This window comes from Sorex araneus, chromosome 1 (genome assembly GCF_027595985.1).
Source record: "Sorex araneus isolate mSorAra2 chromosome 1, mSorAra2.pri, whole genome shotgun sequence".
Classification (NCBI taxonomy): Eukaryota; Metazoa; Chordata; class Mammalia; order Eulipotyphla; family Soricidae; genus Sorex; species Sorex araneus.
The window spans coordinates 411244072-411260295 of record NC_073302.1 but is presented as its reverse complement, the minus strand read 5'-3'; the positions used below and the strand labels follow the sequence as shown (position 1 = coordinate 411260295).

At 41.1% G+C, this 16224-nt stretch overlaps 1 protein-coding gene across 2 annotated transcripts in view; it reads right to left on the bottom strand.

The window, feature by feature from the left end:
- ZNF277 (zinc finger protein 277) overlaps positions 1-16224 on the bottom strand; it is a 130889-nt gene that overhangs the window by 12692 nt on the left and 101973 nt on the right. For both annotated transcript variants that reach the window (XM_004602255.2, XM_055123772.1), the window contains exons 5-7: positions 15521-15612; positions 14477-14587; positions 10953-11085 (exon numbers count right to left, since the gene is read on the bottom strand). In XM_004602255.2, coding sequence (XP_004602312.1) covers positions 10953-11085; positions 14477-14587; positions 15521-15612 — 336 coding nt within the window. The remainder of the gene's footprint in view (positions 1-10952; positions 11086-14476; positions 14588-15520; positions 15613-16224) is intronic.

Here is a 16224-nt window from a genome sequence, read left to right as displayed (position 1 = left end):
TCTGGGGAATTCGTTTTCTTTTAACAACCAGCAATTTCTTAGGGACCCAACCACATCCTCCTAGCTAGCCTGATTCCACTCAAGTTCCTCTACAGATATCAGCCATGCTACTCTTCCTCCAGGACTCTTCCCTCTTTGACCGAGTCTTGCCACAGTTCTGAAGCATGTGTGGAGTTCAGATGGCATCTGGGCTCCACCCAGCTCTCCCTCCCTCCCTTAAGTCCAGCTTTGTCTCTGGCACAGTTAGCTCCAACCAGATCCTACTTCTCCCAGCTACTTTTGCCCTGGTACCATCTACTCTAACACTGCTTCCTCATGTATAACCATACCTAGTTCTGGTCTTGGCCTAAATGTTACCACTCTTTCCCAGTTTACTTTGACCAAAATAACAACCACCCTTTCCAAGTTAGGTTTTATTTCTTTTCTTCTTGCATTTTAGGTCACACCTGGTTCTGCACAGGGGTTACTCCTGGCTCTGCACTCAGGAATCACTCCTGGCAGTACTCAGGGGACCATATAGGATGCTGGGAATCGAACCCGGGTTGGCCGCATGCAAGGCAAATGCCCTACCTGCTGTGCTATTGCTCCAACCCCTCCAAGTTAGTTTTGACTTCTCTAAGGTCATTTTATTTTTTCTTTAAAGTATAGATCACCTACAAATAACTTCTTACATCTATTTTTTTCTTTGCTAGCTATCTACTCTATTATGATGTCTGCGAGAACATGGCTTTTGTTCATTGTCACAGTTCCTGGGTACTAGAAAACGTTTTATTTTTTGGGGGGTTTGTTTATTTCTATTCTTTGGTAGCAGGGTCTAGGTGTGGGGTCCTCCCAAGAGCTGCTCAGGTGTGCAGGGCCCACTCTTGGTGATAACGGGCCCAGGAACCTGATGGTTCAGTGCTTAGGCCCAGTGATGCAGTGTTGCCCGGGGCCCTGTGGCGGTTGGGGAACTCCAGTGCTTGGCTCAGTGGGGCTTAGAGGTTCACGTTGTGCCAGTGACAGAAATCAGGGTGCATCACACTCCAACATGCGTTCCTGTCTCTTGAGTGATCTTCTCAGTACAAAGGTATTAGAAAGTATTTTCTGAACTGCACTGTAATTGAAAAAGTCTAAAAACTGGGGGATGGAGAGATTGTATAGGGAGAACTGCTTGTCTAACACACAGCCAAGGGGGCCTATCAGGAGTGACTCTTAACAAGAGAGCCAGGTGTAAATTCTGAGCATCGCTGGATATCGTCCAAAAATATATATATTTTTTATTTTCTGAATTGAAATAGAAAGTCTAACATCTAACAATTTGGGGCTGGAGAGTCATTACAGTGAGTATAGTACTTGCCTTGTGTGTGGCCGATCTGGGTTCAATCCCTGGCACCCCACATGGTTCCCAGAGCCCAGTCAGGAGTGATTCCTGGGCACCACCATGTGTGGCTCCCAAGAAACAAATTAAAATCTGAAAATCTGAGTCTGATTTAGATCTCCTCGAAAGACTTTTGTAAGGTGATTAAACAAAGATAAAGCACATGGTATTATACAATGAAGGTACTCAAGCATCTACTCAAATCCCCTGTATCTCTGACAGTTCATGGAGAAATTCCACTCTTTTAGAGAACTATCTGGCAAACTTCTTTATAGTTTCAGCAAAACTTCCTAAAATGACGATCAGGAATTTCTTTTGGCCTAACTGTTTCTCTTTTCTTCCTTGAGCCAACTGTTTCTCTCTTTCCTCCTTTCTTCTCTCTCCACTCAAATCTTCTACTGTGCTAAGCAAAATCAAACAGTCTATGAAAGAATAACGTAGGAACATCAATGGGACTGTTTTTTTTTTAAATTTTTTTTAAATTTTATTGAACCACCGTGAGATAGTTACAAGCTTTCATGTTTGGGTAACAATCTCACAATGATCAAACACCCATTCCTCCACCAGTGCACATTCCCCACCACCAATATCCCAGGTAACCCCCCCCCTTTCCTCCCTCCCCCTGCCTCTATGGCAGACAATATTCCCCATACTCTCTCTCTACTTTTGGGCATTATGGCTTGCAACACAGACACTGAGAGGTCATCATGTTTGGTCCATTATCTACTTTTGGCATGCATCTCCCATCCCAACTGGTTCCTCCAGCCATCATTTCCTTAGTGATCCCTTCTCTATTCCATCTGCCTTCTCCCCTCTGCTCAGGCTTCCAGCTATGGGGCAATCCCCCTGGCCCTTGTATCTACTATCCTTGGGTGTCAGCCTCATGTGATGTTATTTTATACTTGGGACTATTTTAAGAGGCCAATCTCTAGTTTTATGGCAAGGTTCAACCTGACCTGTTATAAACAGATATCTTTGTTCAGAGGCCTTCTTCTGGAAGAACATCTCCAAAATTCAGGGGCTAGAGAGAGAATTCAATGAACACAGCCTGGTTTCCCGAGTACCACAGGGAGAAACCCCTGTGCACAGGAGGGAGCCCCTGAGCACTGTAGTGTGGCCCCAGACTCAAAAACCAATAAACAAAAAATGTACTCTCAGTTATGAACAAAATGTATTTTGAAAAAAAAAGTATTCATTTAAGTAAAACCACAGAATTCTCAATTGCATCATCATTAAGGGAAAAAAAAGAAAAAATCTATCATGTATCAATTTATTTTTATTTTTATTTATTTTTTGCATTTTGGGTCACACCCAGCGATGCTCAGGGGTTACTCCTGGCTTTGCACTCAGGAATTACTCCTGGCAGTGCTTGGGGGACCACATGGGATGCCGAGGATCGAACCCGGATTGGCCGTGTGCAAGGCAAATGCCCTACCCGCTGTGCTATCGCTCCAGCCCCTATCATGTATCAATTTAATGAGAGGTTGTACGGCAGAGCCTGGCAAGCTACCTGTGGTGTATTAAATATGCCAAAAACAGTAACAAGTCTCACAATGGAGATGTTACTGGTGCCTGCTCGAGCAAATCGATGAACAACGGGATGCCAGTGCTACAGTGCTACAGTGCAATGAGAGGTTGTGAAGTTGTTTTATCTGTCAGCTAAATGAAGTATAAATTTAAACATGCAGATATTTGCCATAACATCTTTAGAGACAGTTAATTTGGACTCTATAACATACTTCCCAGTGTTATCATAAAGTTTCTAAAGCTTAATGGCCAAGAATGGTCTCAGTACTACCAACAGGATCCTTGTGAGCTGGAATTTCTGGTGGTGAATGAAATCTTTCTTGAATTGGTTGATCTCTGCCAATTTAGATTTAGGCTCCTTACTGTGAGAGAGTACTCAATGAAGAGGCACAAGTGGCATTATCCTTCTCACTGATATGGAAAAAGGTTGTTGATCAATAAATGTTCTAAGATAAAAAGTGTTAAAAATATCTTTCATTGACAAAACTTCTAAATGCAGAGTATTAGCTTGCAATTTTTTTCAGTGTTCAGTAACAATATGGAGGGATTTAGCTAGGCAGCAAGCACTATTTGCTACTTAAGAGGAACATGGAATTCTTTGCTCATTAACATTTTAGGAAACAAGTGATTTGCATGTGACAGTGGCCCAGCTTCCTGGAATACTCAGCCTTGTGCAGTTAAATTTGTGATTTATTACAAGAGAAACGAACCCTACATAATTCTCTAATTAAGACACTGTGCCTACTTATGAATCATGTCAGGAAAGAATACAAGAAAAACAAAGTTTGGAAAACATGTCAGTAAAGATGTTCAAAACACCCCCTCAAACTCCAGCATCAGATGGTTTATGATCAATGAGAAGATAGGAAAAAATATGAGGAATATGAGCTGGAGCAATAGTACAGCGGGAAGGGTGTTTGCCTCGCATGTGGTCAACCTGGGATCCGTCCTTGGCATCCCATGTGGTTCCCTCAGTGCAGTCAGGAATAACCCTGAGCACCTCTGGGTTTGTCCACAAGACAAAAACAACAACAACAAAAACCCACGGGGAATAAAAGAACCCCCTTCACCCTTCCTCTCCAAAACACACACTCAAATGTGCTCACACACATAGTCTCTCTCCCTATCTCTCCCTTTCTCCCCATCAGAAATGTTGTTTTGCTGTTTTCTTTTTTTCTGTGTGTGTATGGGGGTGTGTGTGTCACATTCTGTAGTGCTCAGGGACTACTCCTGGCTTTGTGTTTGCAGGGTGTGTGTGTGTGTGGGGGGTCACTCCCAATTATGCTTTTGGTACCACATAGTGCTGTGGTTTGACCCGCAGCCTTCTGTATGCCAAACATGCACTCTGTTCACTGACCTCTCTCTCTCTCTCTCTCTCTCTCTCTCTCTCTCTCGTCCTTAGAGCAAGTTTAATTACAAATGATTTTTATCAACTCTAACAAAACAATGATATAACAGGGTCTGAGTCTTATTTACAAATGGTTTTGTATGTTTTAAGAATAAAAATTCAGGGCTATACTGGAGTGTGGTACAGCAGGTAGGGAACAGTACAGCAGGGAACCGTAAACGTCTTTCCTTGTGACCGATCCAGTTTCAATCCCAGCATCCCAGATGGGCCCCCAGTACCGCCAGGAGTAGTTCCTGACTACAGCGCCAGGAGTAACCCCTGAACATCGCTGGGTGTGGCCCAGAAACAAACATCGTCACTGTCATCCCATGGCTCATCGATTTGCTCGAGTGGGCACCAGTAACATCTCCATTGTGAGACTTGTTACTGTTTTTGGCATATCAAATATGTCATGGGTAGCTTGCCAGGCTCTGCCATGTGGCTGAGATACTCTCGGTAGTTTGCCAGGCTCTCCGAGAGAGGTGGAGGAATCGAACCCTGTAGGATGACATTACTTTGTCCTCTCTACCCTTGCCATGAGTAGCTTGTCCCGGTTTTTCCTGGAGTTTAGGCTTATCCCAGTCTCACCCATCAAGGTGTTCCTGAATCTCTCCCATCCCTTTGTTTAGCTATAATCACTTCTCTATGCTCTCTTCCCCAAAACAGTTAATCCGAGGCTTTCCCTTAATCTGACTCTGCTAATTTTAAGGTCAGACCTTCCTAGGACACTGAATATTATAACATTGCCTTTCTCCCCTCTTTATGCCTTTTGAGTAATTTACTTTAAAGCAATGTCTTTTTTATATAGACACAAGAAGACAATATTATGTTTTTGTAATTTGGGGCTTAATTGGCTTAGAATATTATTCCCTCCCGGGCATCTGCTTTCTCCACTTAAGCCTCAGTTGCCCTCAGTTCCTAACACCCCAAAAGCAGGGTCCCAACGAGGGACGGGACGGATCCAAGGCAAATGGTGAGTTGTGTGCTACCCTGGCATCGAGATGGGCCTGGCCAAAGTGCCTAATTCTTAACTATAAGTTAAGAGCTTGAGAATAGACAAATGCTGTCATGATCCAAAAGTAATGATGAGACTAGGACCCTGCTAGGGATAGGAAAGACTGATCTGGCCTGAGCACTGTAGTCTGAGATCGAGATGGCCCCTGGAGAGCAATTCTATAAGCTTTAATGCATTTCTTATTGTGTCCATACAAAATTATTAATATTATGAATGCTTATATGTTTGCTGGCTGAGGAGAGGAGAAACACACTCATGGGACTCCGCCCTTGGGTGGATCCTCCTGCTGGAAGGGAGTCAGTCCTAGGAGAAGCATCCCCTGAGGGAAAGGAACCTTATCCCTATTGATGGTGACCACACCTATGTGTACACTCCAACCCCCTCATGTTGGGGAGATTTAAGTAGGCTGTAAGAGTGGGTTGGGGGCCAGATCCAGAGATCCAGAGAGAGAGATCCAGAACCGGGAGAGAAGCAGAGAGAGAGAATGAAATAAACTGATCGAGCAACCAGTTTGGCCTTTTTCCTTCTGTCGCCTGCCCTTGACCGACAGCACACACAGCGGTTCCAGGGCACCGAACGTGAGCGGAGAGCCTGAGAGTGCAAGTGCCCCTTGGTGTGTGCCTTAGTTTTTTACAGAACCCGGGTCAGCCTCGTGCAAGGCAAACGCCTTATGGCTGTGCTATCACTCTAGCCCAGAAACGAACAACTAAAAAAAAAAAAAAAAAAATCAAACCAAAGAATCATGAAACCACTGAGAATAGTTTCTTTTAGAAAGCCTCTAATGCATGTGCAAGCATTGCAGGAATTGTGGGTAAAGACTTGTTAACAAAAGAGTAGTGTGTTGCCCTCTGCGGTACGAATATTTGATGCATACTGCCTGAGCCCTTAAGCGTCATTGCTATCCATGGAAGCCTTCTGTGATGAGGAAATGAAACCCAAGTTCCTAACCGAGACTATGCAAAGGCCCTTTCATGTAGTTCCAACTCTATTATTAGTCAAAAACTTTCATAGAATTATTAAAGGTGGAATCTTTCTTGGCTAAGAAGGAAAAAGAAACATCAATTTACTGATTTCAGAAGAAAGCTAAAATTAGCTACTGTGGCTTCTTTCTTTTGTGGTTTTTTTTTGGGGGGGAGGGGGAGGGTGTGGAATCTTTTGCTTCTCCCACCTTTTATATTAGAGTGCATCAAGCCAGAAGTATACTAGATGCTTCCATGACTGCAGGGTTGGAGATTCTGTTTGAAATAGATCTGAGGCACTTTGAGTCCACGATTCAATTACTGCGTACATTTTCTACAGGAGAGGTCAAAACATTAACTTTATATAAACCACTAATGGATGTTGAAATTAAAGTGCCGGCTGCCATGTCTCTCCTACCGACCGACCCCTCAACTCTCGGAGAGCAGTGCCTCAAATCATCCACCTTGTCTGTCATAACTTTCTGTTCTACCAGTGTCAGGTACCTGGGAAGTATGCAAACGTTTGAGAATGTAGAAAGCCAATGCGATCGCTTCTGAAGGGGAGAGGATGTGAAAAATGAATATGCAGGCACTGGATACTAAACAAATCTTATTATCTTTGTAGATTTTCCTGCACTATTGTTAGCTTTTTTTTCCTCACAGGAATAAATAGTGACTTGCTCTCACTCTTTAATTGTCTTTTTAAAAATAAAGCCATGTTATAAACAGATAGCATATCCATAAAGTTTGATTGGAAAAGTAGTCATTATTCATTGATTAAGCTTTTAAGAGAATTTATTCTTTGTCTTAAATATTACCAGACCATATTTGATGGAGTAAGAGCCTCCAAGACTCAAGAGTAAGGAGAGGCTGCTAAAATCTCAGAACAAAAGGGAATGCCCTGCCACAAGGGGGGGTGGGGTGGGGGTGGGGTTGGGGGGAGGTGGGATAGGGTGAGGGTGGTGAGAGGGACACTGGGATCACTGGTGGAGGTGAATGGGCACTGGTGGAGGAATGGGTAAACGATTACTGTATGAGTAAAATGCAAACACAAAAGTTCATAAGTTTGCAACTATACACCACAGTGATTCTCTAATAAAAAATAAAAAAAAAAATCTCAGGGCTGGAAGGAATAGAGACGTTACTGGTGCCCGCTCGAGTAAATCGACAAACAACGGGATGACAGTTGATACAGTGATATGGTGACATCTAAAAGAAAACTAAAATGATGATTAGACACCTCTGACCTTATGGTTCTCCAACTTTACATTATAAGTGTTGGGAACAGTCCTTGATATACCCATTAGATCTTTTATTTACATTATAATCTGGAATGTTTTAAGGTTGATACCAGTCACAGACATTCTGCTAGTGTAGGACAGTTACAGGAGTGTCTTTAGAGATAGGTTTTTAGATGATTAAAAAAATCTTTTGGCTTCTTCAATCTTTCAAAGGCAAATTTACATTTTCAAACTGCCAGGGGCATCATAACACATTTTAGGATTAAAACAACACATGCTCTTGTTGCAGGGTATTTACCTCAGCAGAAAGCATGCAGAGGTGAGTGGGTGGGATAAGTTAATTCTTGTGGATCAGAACCCTGAAGAAGCTGATCAATAGCAGCTTTACTTTGACCTTGGTTCACTTTGCAGCTTGTTATAAGACAGCACAGGCAATGGAGAGTGGATGGACCATAATAAATCCATCACTACTAGACCAAAAAGCACAAACCTAAATGTAAGAGGTAGTTACATATTATACTAGTACTATTTTAACTGCTAGAACCTTAAGAAAAAAAGAAAGGTAATGACGAGATTAAGTAATTTATTCTAGTCATGTGACTTTGGACCCAACCTTTCAGTACCCTTGCTTCCTAACCTACAGAACGGGATAATAATGAAATGTGTGGCTTCGGTTTGGAAGCCTGTTTCATATGCTGGGGGAGAAGGCGGTTGGGATGCAGAACAGACCACTAAGTCAATGATGGTTGGAGGGATCCTCCGTAAGGGAGATGTGTGCTGACAGTAGACTAAGGACCAATCATGATGGCCTCTCAGTATTTGTATTGCAAACCATGATGCCCAGAAGTAGAGGGAGAGTAAGAAGGAAGGTGCCTGCCACAGAGGCAGGGGGTGGGACTGGGTGGGAGTGGTGGGTGGGATACTGGGAACATTGGTGGTGAAAATGTGCACTGGTGGAGGGATGAGTATTTAATCACTGTATGACTGGAACTCAATTATGAAAGCTTTGTAACTGTATCTCATGGTGATTCAATTAAAAAATAAAAAAATAATTTGAAAAACGCGTGGGATAAAAGAAATGATTTAATATCTAAGGATGCACCTGGCACACTGCAAATACTCAAAGTTTTTAGTTTTAGTTTTTCAAAATAATTCTTTGTACAAATATTATGCTAAACTGATTTAATCTTTTTGTTTTATTTTTGGGTCACACCCAGCGATGTGTTGCTCCTGGCTCTGCACTCAGAAATCAATCCTGGCTGTGCTTGGGGGACTATATGGGATGTTGGGGATCCAACCCAAGTTGGATGGGTGCAAGGCAAATGCCCTGCCTGCTGTATTATGGCTCTGGCCCCATGAACTGATTTAATCTTTATCTTACATATTATTCCAGCCATTAATTCTCTTGAAGCTCTTCTCTCTCGTCTGAATTCATGCCATGTAAAATCTGGGTACTCCGTGGGTAGATAATCTAGCAAGCTCATCTAGAAACGACTGGCTCTCACAGTAATTTCAGTTACCACTTGGTGGTCAGGGACTAGAGTATTATCCTGCTTTTTCAGGAGTGCCTGCAGATCTGAGAAGTGCCTCTCAAGGCTCCTGCAAGAGGCAAACACCTTCAGCTATATAATGCTCCACTGGCCCCCAGCCCTTGAATATTCTTCAAAGAGTCCCAGAGGAAGTACAATTAAATTGCTTCCACATTTCTTCAGGACTCAATATTTCTTAGGGCTAAAAGTGAAGTGCACTCCCTATTGGAGTGGATTGGGCCCAGAAGCAGCAGTTGCTCCAGGAATTAATGGCAGAGTGATTTCCAGAGAAGACTGAAGAACTCTGAGGGCGCCTTTGCCCTTAGCTAGTTGTAAAACATTTGTAGTAAACCATGGCAACCTCTCAAAGCCAATCTTCAAACATATGCTAAACTTGCTTCTCAAGGGGAATTTTATTTTAACACTGTAAGGATTAGTTATAACAGACAAAAATTCACCCTAGAACAGAAATTTCCGACATAATGTAGGATGTCCTTGTTACTGTGCAAAAGATATAATGATTAATTATATTCAGTTAGCCTTACGTGGTCAGTGGGGTTCAGTTCTAATTCACTCCTATTGAGATGGGAAAAAAAAAAGATTTTCCTTGTTTAAGAAAAGCATCTTTAAAAACAGAATTCCCACCTACTGGTCCTTCTGGAGAGTTATGCAATGCGTTTCCTTTTAGTGTTGTAGGGGTGGTCTCAGCCACACCCGGTGTGCCCAGGAGTAAACCTTGGCACTAGTACTCGGGGTACTTGAGTTCTGTAGATTAAAATGAAGTTGGCAGAGTGCAAAGCAAGCACCTTAACCCCTGTATTGACTTTCACTGGTAAGCAACCCTTTAAAAAAATAAAAATTAAAAAAAAACCACAAGTACTCTTCCTCCTTTGTGGAATGAGGACAGGGCCAAAAGCAATCCCTAGTCACTGTGTCAATCAAAAATTCCCTCTCTGGGACCAGAGCAACACTGCAGCGGGTAGGGCTTTTGTCTTCTATCTGGTCGACCTAGGTTCAAACCCTGGCACCCTATACGGTTCCCTGAACAAAGCCAGGACGGATTCTTGAGTGCAGACCTAGGAGTTAGCCCTGAGCACTGCCGTGTGTGACCCTGCCCCTCTGCTCCCTCCCTCCCCAATTCCCTCTTAAATTTCCAAATGCCCCCTCGGTGACATTAGCCTTTAACCCAAGACCTCTTTTTAACAAAAAAAAAAAAAAAAAAAAAAAAAAAAAAGGATAAAAACCAAAAAAAACCCCCCAAAAACTGATCTTCAGAGACCAGCAAGTGGTACTGAGGTTTCTGGGCAAAGGAGGCATTCAATATCCTTACAATTTTTTTTTTTTTTTTTGCTTTTTGGGCCACACCCAGCAGTGCACAGGGGTCACTCCTGGCTCTGCACTCAGTGCTGGGGGACCATATGGGATGCTGGGAATCGAACCTGGGTCGGCCGCAAGGCAAATGCCCTACCCGCTGTGCTATTGCTCCAGCCCCAGATCTTTTTTTTTTAATGGAAGCAAGGGAAAGAGTGAAAAAGTAGATTTAAGGAATTATTTAGCATAGCACCTAATATATTCATTGGCCAACAATTGGTTTTTTTGAATAGATTATGTAAGTCTTTGGTTTCAGAGTAATAGATAAATATAATGATCAGAGTTTTGAAACAAGTTTTTTGGTGTGTGTGTGGGGGGCTGTATCCAAGATCACTCTGAATTCTACACATATGACATTTTCACTATACAACCATCTGGTAAATCAAAGATAAATCAAATCAAGTCATATTTGTAAACTATTTTAAAGTTGATCAGTACTTGGAAGTATTTCTCAATTACAAGTTGACCTTTGTTCTGATAGCTTTTTAGATATCAGATGGCTCTTGGGAAGATTTTGTTTGTAAGAAATGCAATCAAATTTTAAAATGTGAAAAGAAAACCCTTACCAAATAATTGATGACATAAAATCGGTCATATTCTCTGTTCTTAGGATTGATTCTACGATGTTGTTTTTTCCTCATATGATCTTTCAGGGTGTTTTTGTCACGGAAGGTCTTTTCACAGTATAAGCACTGCAAGCTAAAAGAAACAGGAAAGCATAGATGGCTGAACAAGCTGCAACAATCCTGTATTATACTGAGTCATTTTGACTCAATATTGAAATTTCAAATGGGATGCGACATCCTTTCAGAGTTCCTCCCATTTTATTCATTTGGTTTTATAGGATGCATGCTGTGATTTATTTTGTAGTTGGTTAATTTGGTCAACCTACTGTCTAGAAGCATGACAGCAATTATTTAAAGATAACTTTTAACAACGCAAATGACCTAGTCTAATAATGAAAATGTACTTATCTTCTTCAAATATAATGATAACTAGACTGATTTCATTTGGCATAATGAATCTATGGTATAACTCATGTATCTTGTAAATTAAATTACAGGGTTTGATCCCTACCTAGTATCTACTAGCTAACTGAGAAACTTCCTGTCATTTATTTGCCCTCTCTGCTACCATTCATTTTCTTCTCTCTAAACTGAAAGATATTTTCTACACTTAGAGGATTTTATTATAAGTTGTACATATATATGAATAAAGTACACAAATGCATATAATACTAGGTATGTATAAAATACATGTACCATAAAGTATGCATTTATAAATCTAGTTCACAGTATATAGTAAATGATTTATAAGTGATGCATTACTGTTATTTTTTTATTATTATCATCTTATCATCTTATATGTCTTCTGCTCAAATAGTTTTACTCATTGGGAATTCATGACCTCAGGAGGCAGCAGTTTTAAACTAATTACTAACAAAAAGTCTTTCTCAAACTAAACTTGACATTGCTACTGCCTGCAATTAGACTTCTACTTTCTGGAATTGGGCAAAATAAAATTGACTCTCTACAGTTGCAAATATGCCAAAAACAGTAACAATAAGTCTCTCAATGAGAGATGTTACTGGTGCCTGCTGAACAAATCGATGAGCAACGGGATGACAGTTGCGAAAACTTGCAAATGATTGAATTAACTGTTATTTCAATTTTGGCATTTTTTCATCTCTACTAAATATCATTTCAACTATTTCTTTTTTTTTTTTTAATGTAGGAGTACTGGTACTTCCTTAGCCATTGATTAGGCTGATTGAATTGGGCATGAACTCCAGATTACTTTTTTTTATTCAGAATGTTAATTTAATTTTATTTATTTTTTTTATTGAATCACTGTGATATAGTTACAAAGCTTTCCTGTTTGAGTTTCAGTAATACAATGATTGAACACCAATCCTCCACCAATGCACATCTTCCACCACCAATGTCCCCAGTATCCCCGCATCGCAGCCCCCTCTCCTGCCTCTACAGCAGGCAATCTCCCCTATACTCTCTATTGTATTGCTTGTTCTGAATAGCATAAGATGTCCAGGGGCTCTGAGAGCAGCCGTGTGCTCCTGGAATTCTAAAATTTTAGATAATTAGGGTCTGGAGAAATCTCTGCATCGAGCTGCTAAGTTTGGAGATTCTTTCGTGTGTCTCTGGATCATGGCCTATTTAAGGAGCTTAAGTAGCAGCCAGAGGCAGTTTGTGGGCGTGGCCTCCAGGGTCCTATGGGGATGGGGATGAAAGGGCCAGGCCCATCCTCTAGCTCTGAGACTTGGAATTTGCCATCACTGAACCCACGTACCTGCACTTCTCATTGGATTCTGGAAGTTGGCGGCCACCGGGGATTTTAGGGGGTTTCAACTATTTCTTATGTCATTGAAATAGCTACACTATTTTGTAGTAAAAAATTTATAAATTACAAATTGATTAGGAACATTCATTCCTACTAATCTGATAATAAAGCACATTTGATCTTATTTTATAGAGTGAGGAGGCATGCTTCAAAATGGTTTTCAGGCCTTTCAGTATCTGTGTTGCAAACCACAATATCCAAAAGGAGGGAGGGGGTGAGAGAGAGAGAGAGAGAGAGAGAGAGAGAGAGAGAGAAAGAGGGAGAGAGAGAGGTAAATAGAGAGAGAGATGGAGGGAGAGAGAGAGGGAGGAAGAGAGAGGGAGGGAGAGAGAGAAATAGAGAGGAAGAGAGATGGTGGGAGAGAGAGAGGGAGACAGAGAGAGAGAGGGAGAGAGAGATAGAAGGAGGGAGGGAGAGAGATGGGGGAAAGAGGGAGGGAGAGGAAGATGGGGTGGGGGTGATGAGGACATTGGTGCTGGGAAATATGCACTGGTGGAGAGATGGATGTTGGAACACTGTATGACAGAAACCCAATCATGAACAGCTTTGTAAGGGTCTATCTCACAGTGACTCAATTAAAAATAAATAAATAAATAAATAAATAAATAAATAAAAATAGTGTTGAGAGTGTGGAATGGTAGTACAGCAGGTAGGGCACTTGCCTTGCATGGGCCGACTTTGGTCCAATTTGTCACTCTATATGGTCCCCCAAGCCCCAGCAGGAGAGAGTGATCACCGGGTAGAGTCATAAGTAAGCCCTGAGCAAGGCTGGATGTGGGCCCCAAACAATAACAAACAAAAATAGTGCTGATAGCAGAATTTGAATTCAGAACTTTTAACAATTGATATTTATTTTTTAGTGTCATTTCTTAAAATGCTGTGGAGATACTGTGCTTTTTAGTATTATAGTTAAATGAAGAGAACTGGGTCTTGGAAAATCTTATTTGAAAGATAAGTGGACAGATTTGAAAGTCAGTTTGGTAGCTAGAGAAGTAGAAATATGCAGAAACGGGGCGGGGTGGGGGGTGGGGCAAAGCCATATTTCAATGCTTAGGGCATTTGCCTTGTACTTGGGGTACCTGGTTCAATCCCTGGCACCCCAAAACGTCTCCCATGCTGTGCTAGGCGTGATCCCTGAATGCAAAGCCAGCAGCAAACCCTAAGAAAGCAGGGTATGGCCTCCAAAAATGAAAAAAAAAAGAAAGAAAGAAAGAAGTGTGCAGGCACCGTGACTAAGTATGTGACACCTTCAACCCCACATTACAACAAACAAACATTGGAAAGGTAAGGAAAAAAACTAAAAAGCAAGAGAATGCGTACAGTATACCATGTCTAACTAAATTTATAGAAAAATCATACTGAAAGTAACAAAACTTAAAAATCCAAAATATAAAATAGTGGTTTCTGGGCACACAGAAGCATTCAAAGGAATTAATAATCTTCAGCCTACTTCTTATGCTAAACAGTGAGTATATTCTCCAGACCCTAAATAACATACCCACTATGGTGTGTTACTTGGCACATTTGACATTTTTTTAATTAGAAAAACAAAAGGAAATATATAACACAGGCAAAATGAGCCCTGGCATAAAAAAGTGAGAGCTCTAACATGAGAGAAGGGAGAAAATTCCATTTTGAATTATTTCTAAATCTTAAATTAGGTTTTAAAACTTCACAACAAAGGTCAGGATTAACATAGCTTCAGTTCTTATTTCATTAAAAAAGTACTTACTTGTCAAGCTTGTTCTGTAATGTACATAAAAATTCACTGCAGTTTACAATGTTGTCTGGCAACCCAATGTTGAAAGCATGTTCTCTGGCCATGTGGTTCAAAAGAACAGATCTAGAAAGAAATTTGAGCCATTTGCATTATTTGTAAATCATTCAGGAACAAGTGAGTTCAGGAATAGCATTTGTAGAATATAGTAACAATGAGTAGAAATATAAGCATGTTAAACACTGAGGTGCATTTTTGGACTATGAAAAGAACATTATCAAATGTGTAGCTACAAATATAATCACATCACTTCTTTTTGTTGCTGTTATTACTTTGGGGCCGCACATGGCTGTGGACAGGGCTTACTTCTGGCTCTGAGCTCCAGGACCAGTCCTGGTGATATGAGGGGACTGTTTGTGGTACCAGGGTCAAACAGGGGATAACTGTGTGCAAGGCAAGTGCCTGAAATCCTGAACTATCATTCTTAAAAAAAAACTTTTTCCCTTTGCTTTTGTGTTTGGGCCAAACCTGATGAAATAATAGCTCAGAGGTTATTCCTGGTTCTGTGCTCAGAAGTTCCCTTGGGGACCAATGTACATGGTCTTATCTGTCAGTCAATTAAGTTACTATAGTAAATATAAACTTGTTTTTCACAGTTAAAAACTATATTCCTTGGGGCTGGAGTGATAGCACAGCGGGTAGGGCGTTTGCCTTGCATGCGACCGACCCGGGTTCAAATCCCAGCATCCCATATGGTCCCCTGAGCACCGCCAGGGATGAGTCCTTAGTGCATGAGCCAGGAGTGACCCTTGTGCATCGACGGGTGTGACCCAAAAAGCAAAAAACAAAAAAACAAAAAACAAAACTATATTCCTTTACTTCACTTAGAGTAGCTGTAGTCTATCTTTGAGGTAGGCAATATTGAAAAAAGAAAATGCAATCCTAATATATTTAAGGGTCTTGTGGCAACCCATAGAACTCAACTTATATAATTAATATGGGTAGTTTGCTGAGTTTTTAGATGAAAAACAGAAATATTTCAAGATTATATCAGCCAACCTGTTTCCGATGAATTCTGCATTGCAAAACATACAGATGCCATGAAAATTGTGATCATTTCGTTCTTGCTGCTGTTGTTCCAAAATTTCTTTCTGTAATGTAGAAACAGATGTATGATATTATCTTTGATAAATGTATAACCATCTAAATGTCATAATCTGGGTATAAGGAAATTTTGGTAGAAGCAAAAAGGTAATATATGAATGCAGAGATTATTTCAAATTTCTGTATTACAGTTCTTGCATCAAAACTCCAAGTCAACAGTTACCATTCCTCACCCTACTCCCTAAATTAATTACATTTCTATGATCCTCACCCTCCAAAAAAAAAAGTGATGATATCACTGACTTGCTTCTTTCTGATTCTCAGTTTATTTTGCAATTAAGTTCTGATAATTTTTCACTTAATCTGTCTTTTGTACTGGTTTACTCTACTATCTCCAATGTCAACACCCTGAGTTGTTAGTCCATAATTATGGGGTTATTGTCACTGTCACTGTCATCCCATTGCTCATCAAAGTGCTCAAGCGGGCACCAGTAATGTCTGCATTGTGAGACTAGTTGTTACTGATTTTGGCATATTGAATACGCCACGGGTAGCTTGCCAGGCTCTGCCGTGGGGGCGAGATACTCTCGGTAGCTTGCCGGGCTCTCCAAGAGGGGTGAAGGAATCGAACCCGGGTCAACTGCGTGCAAGGCAAACAC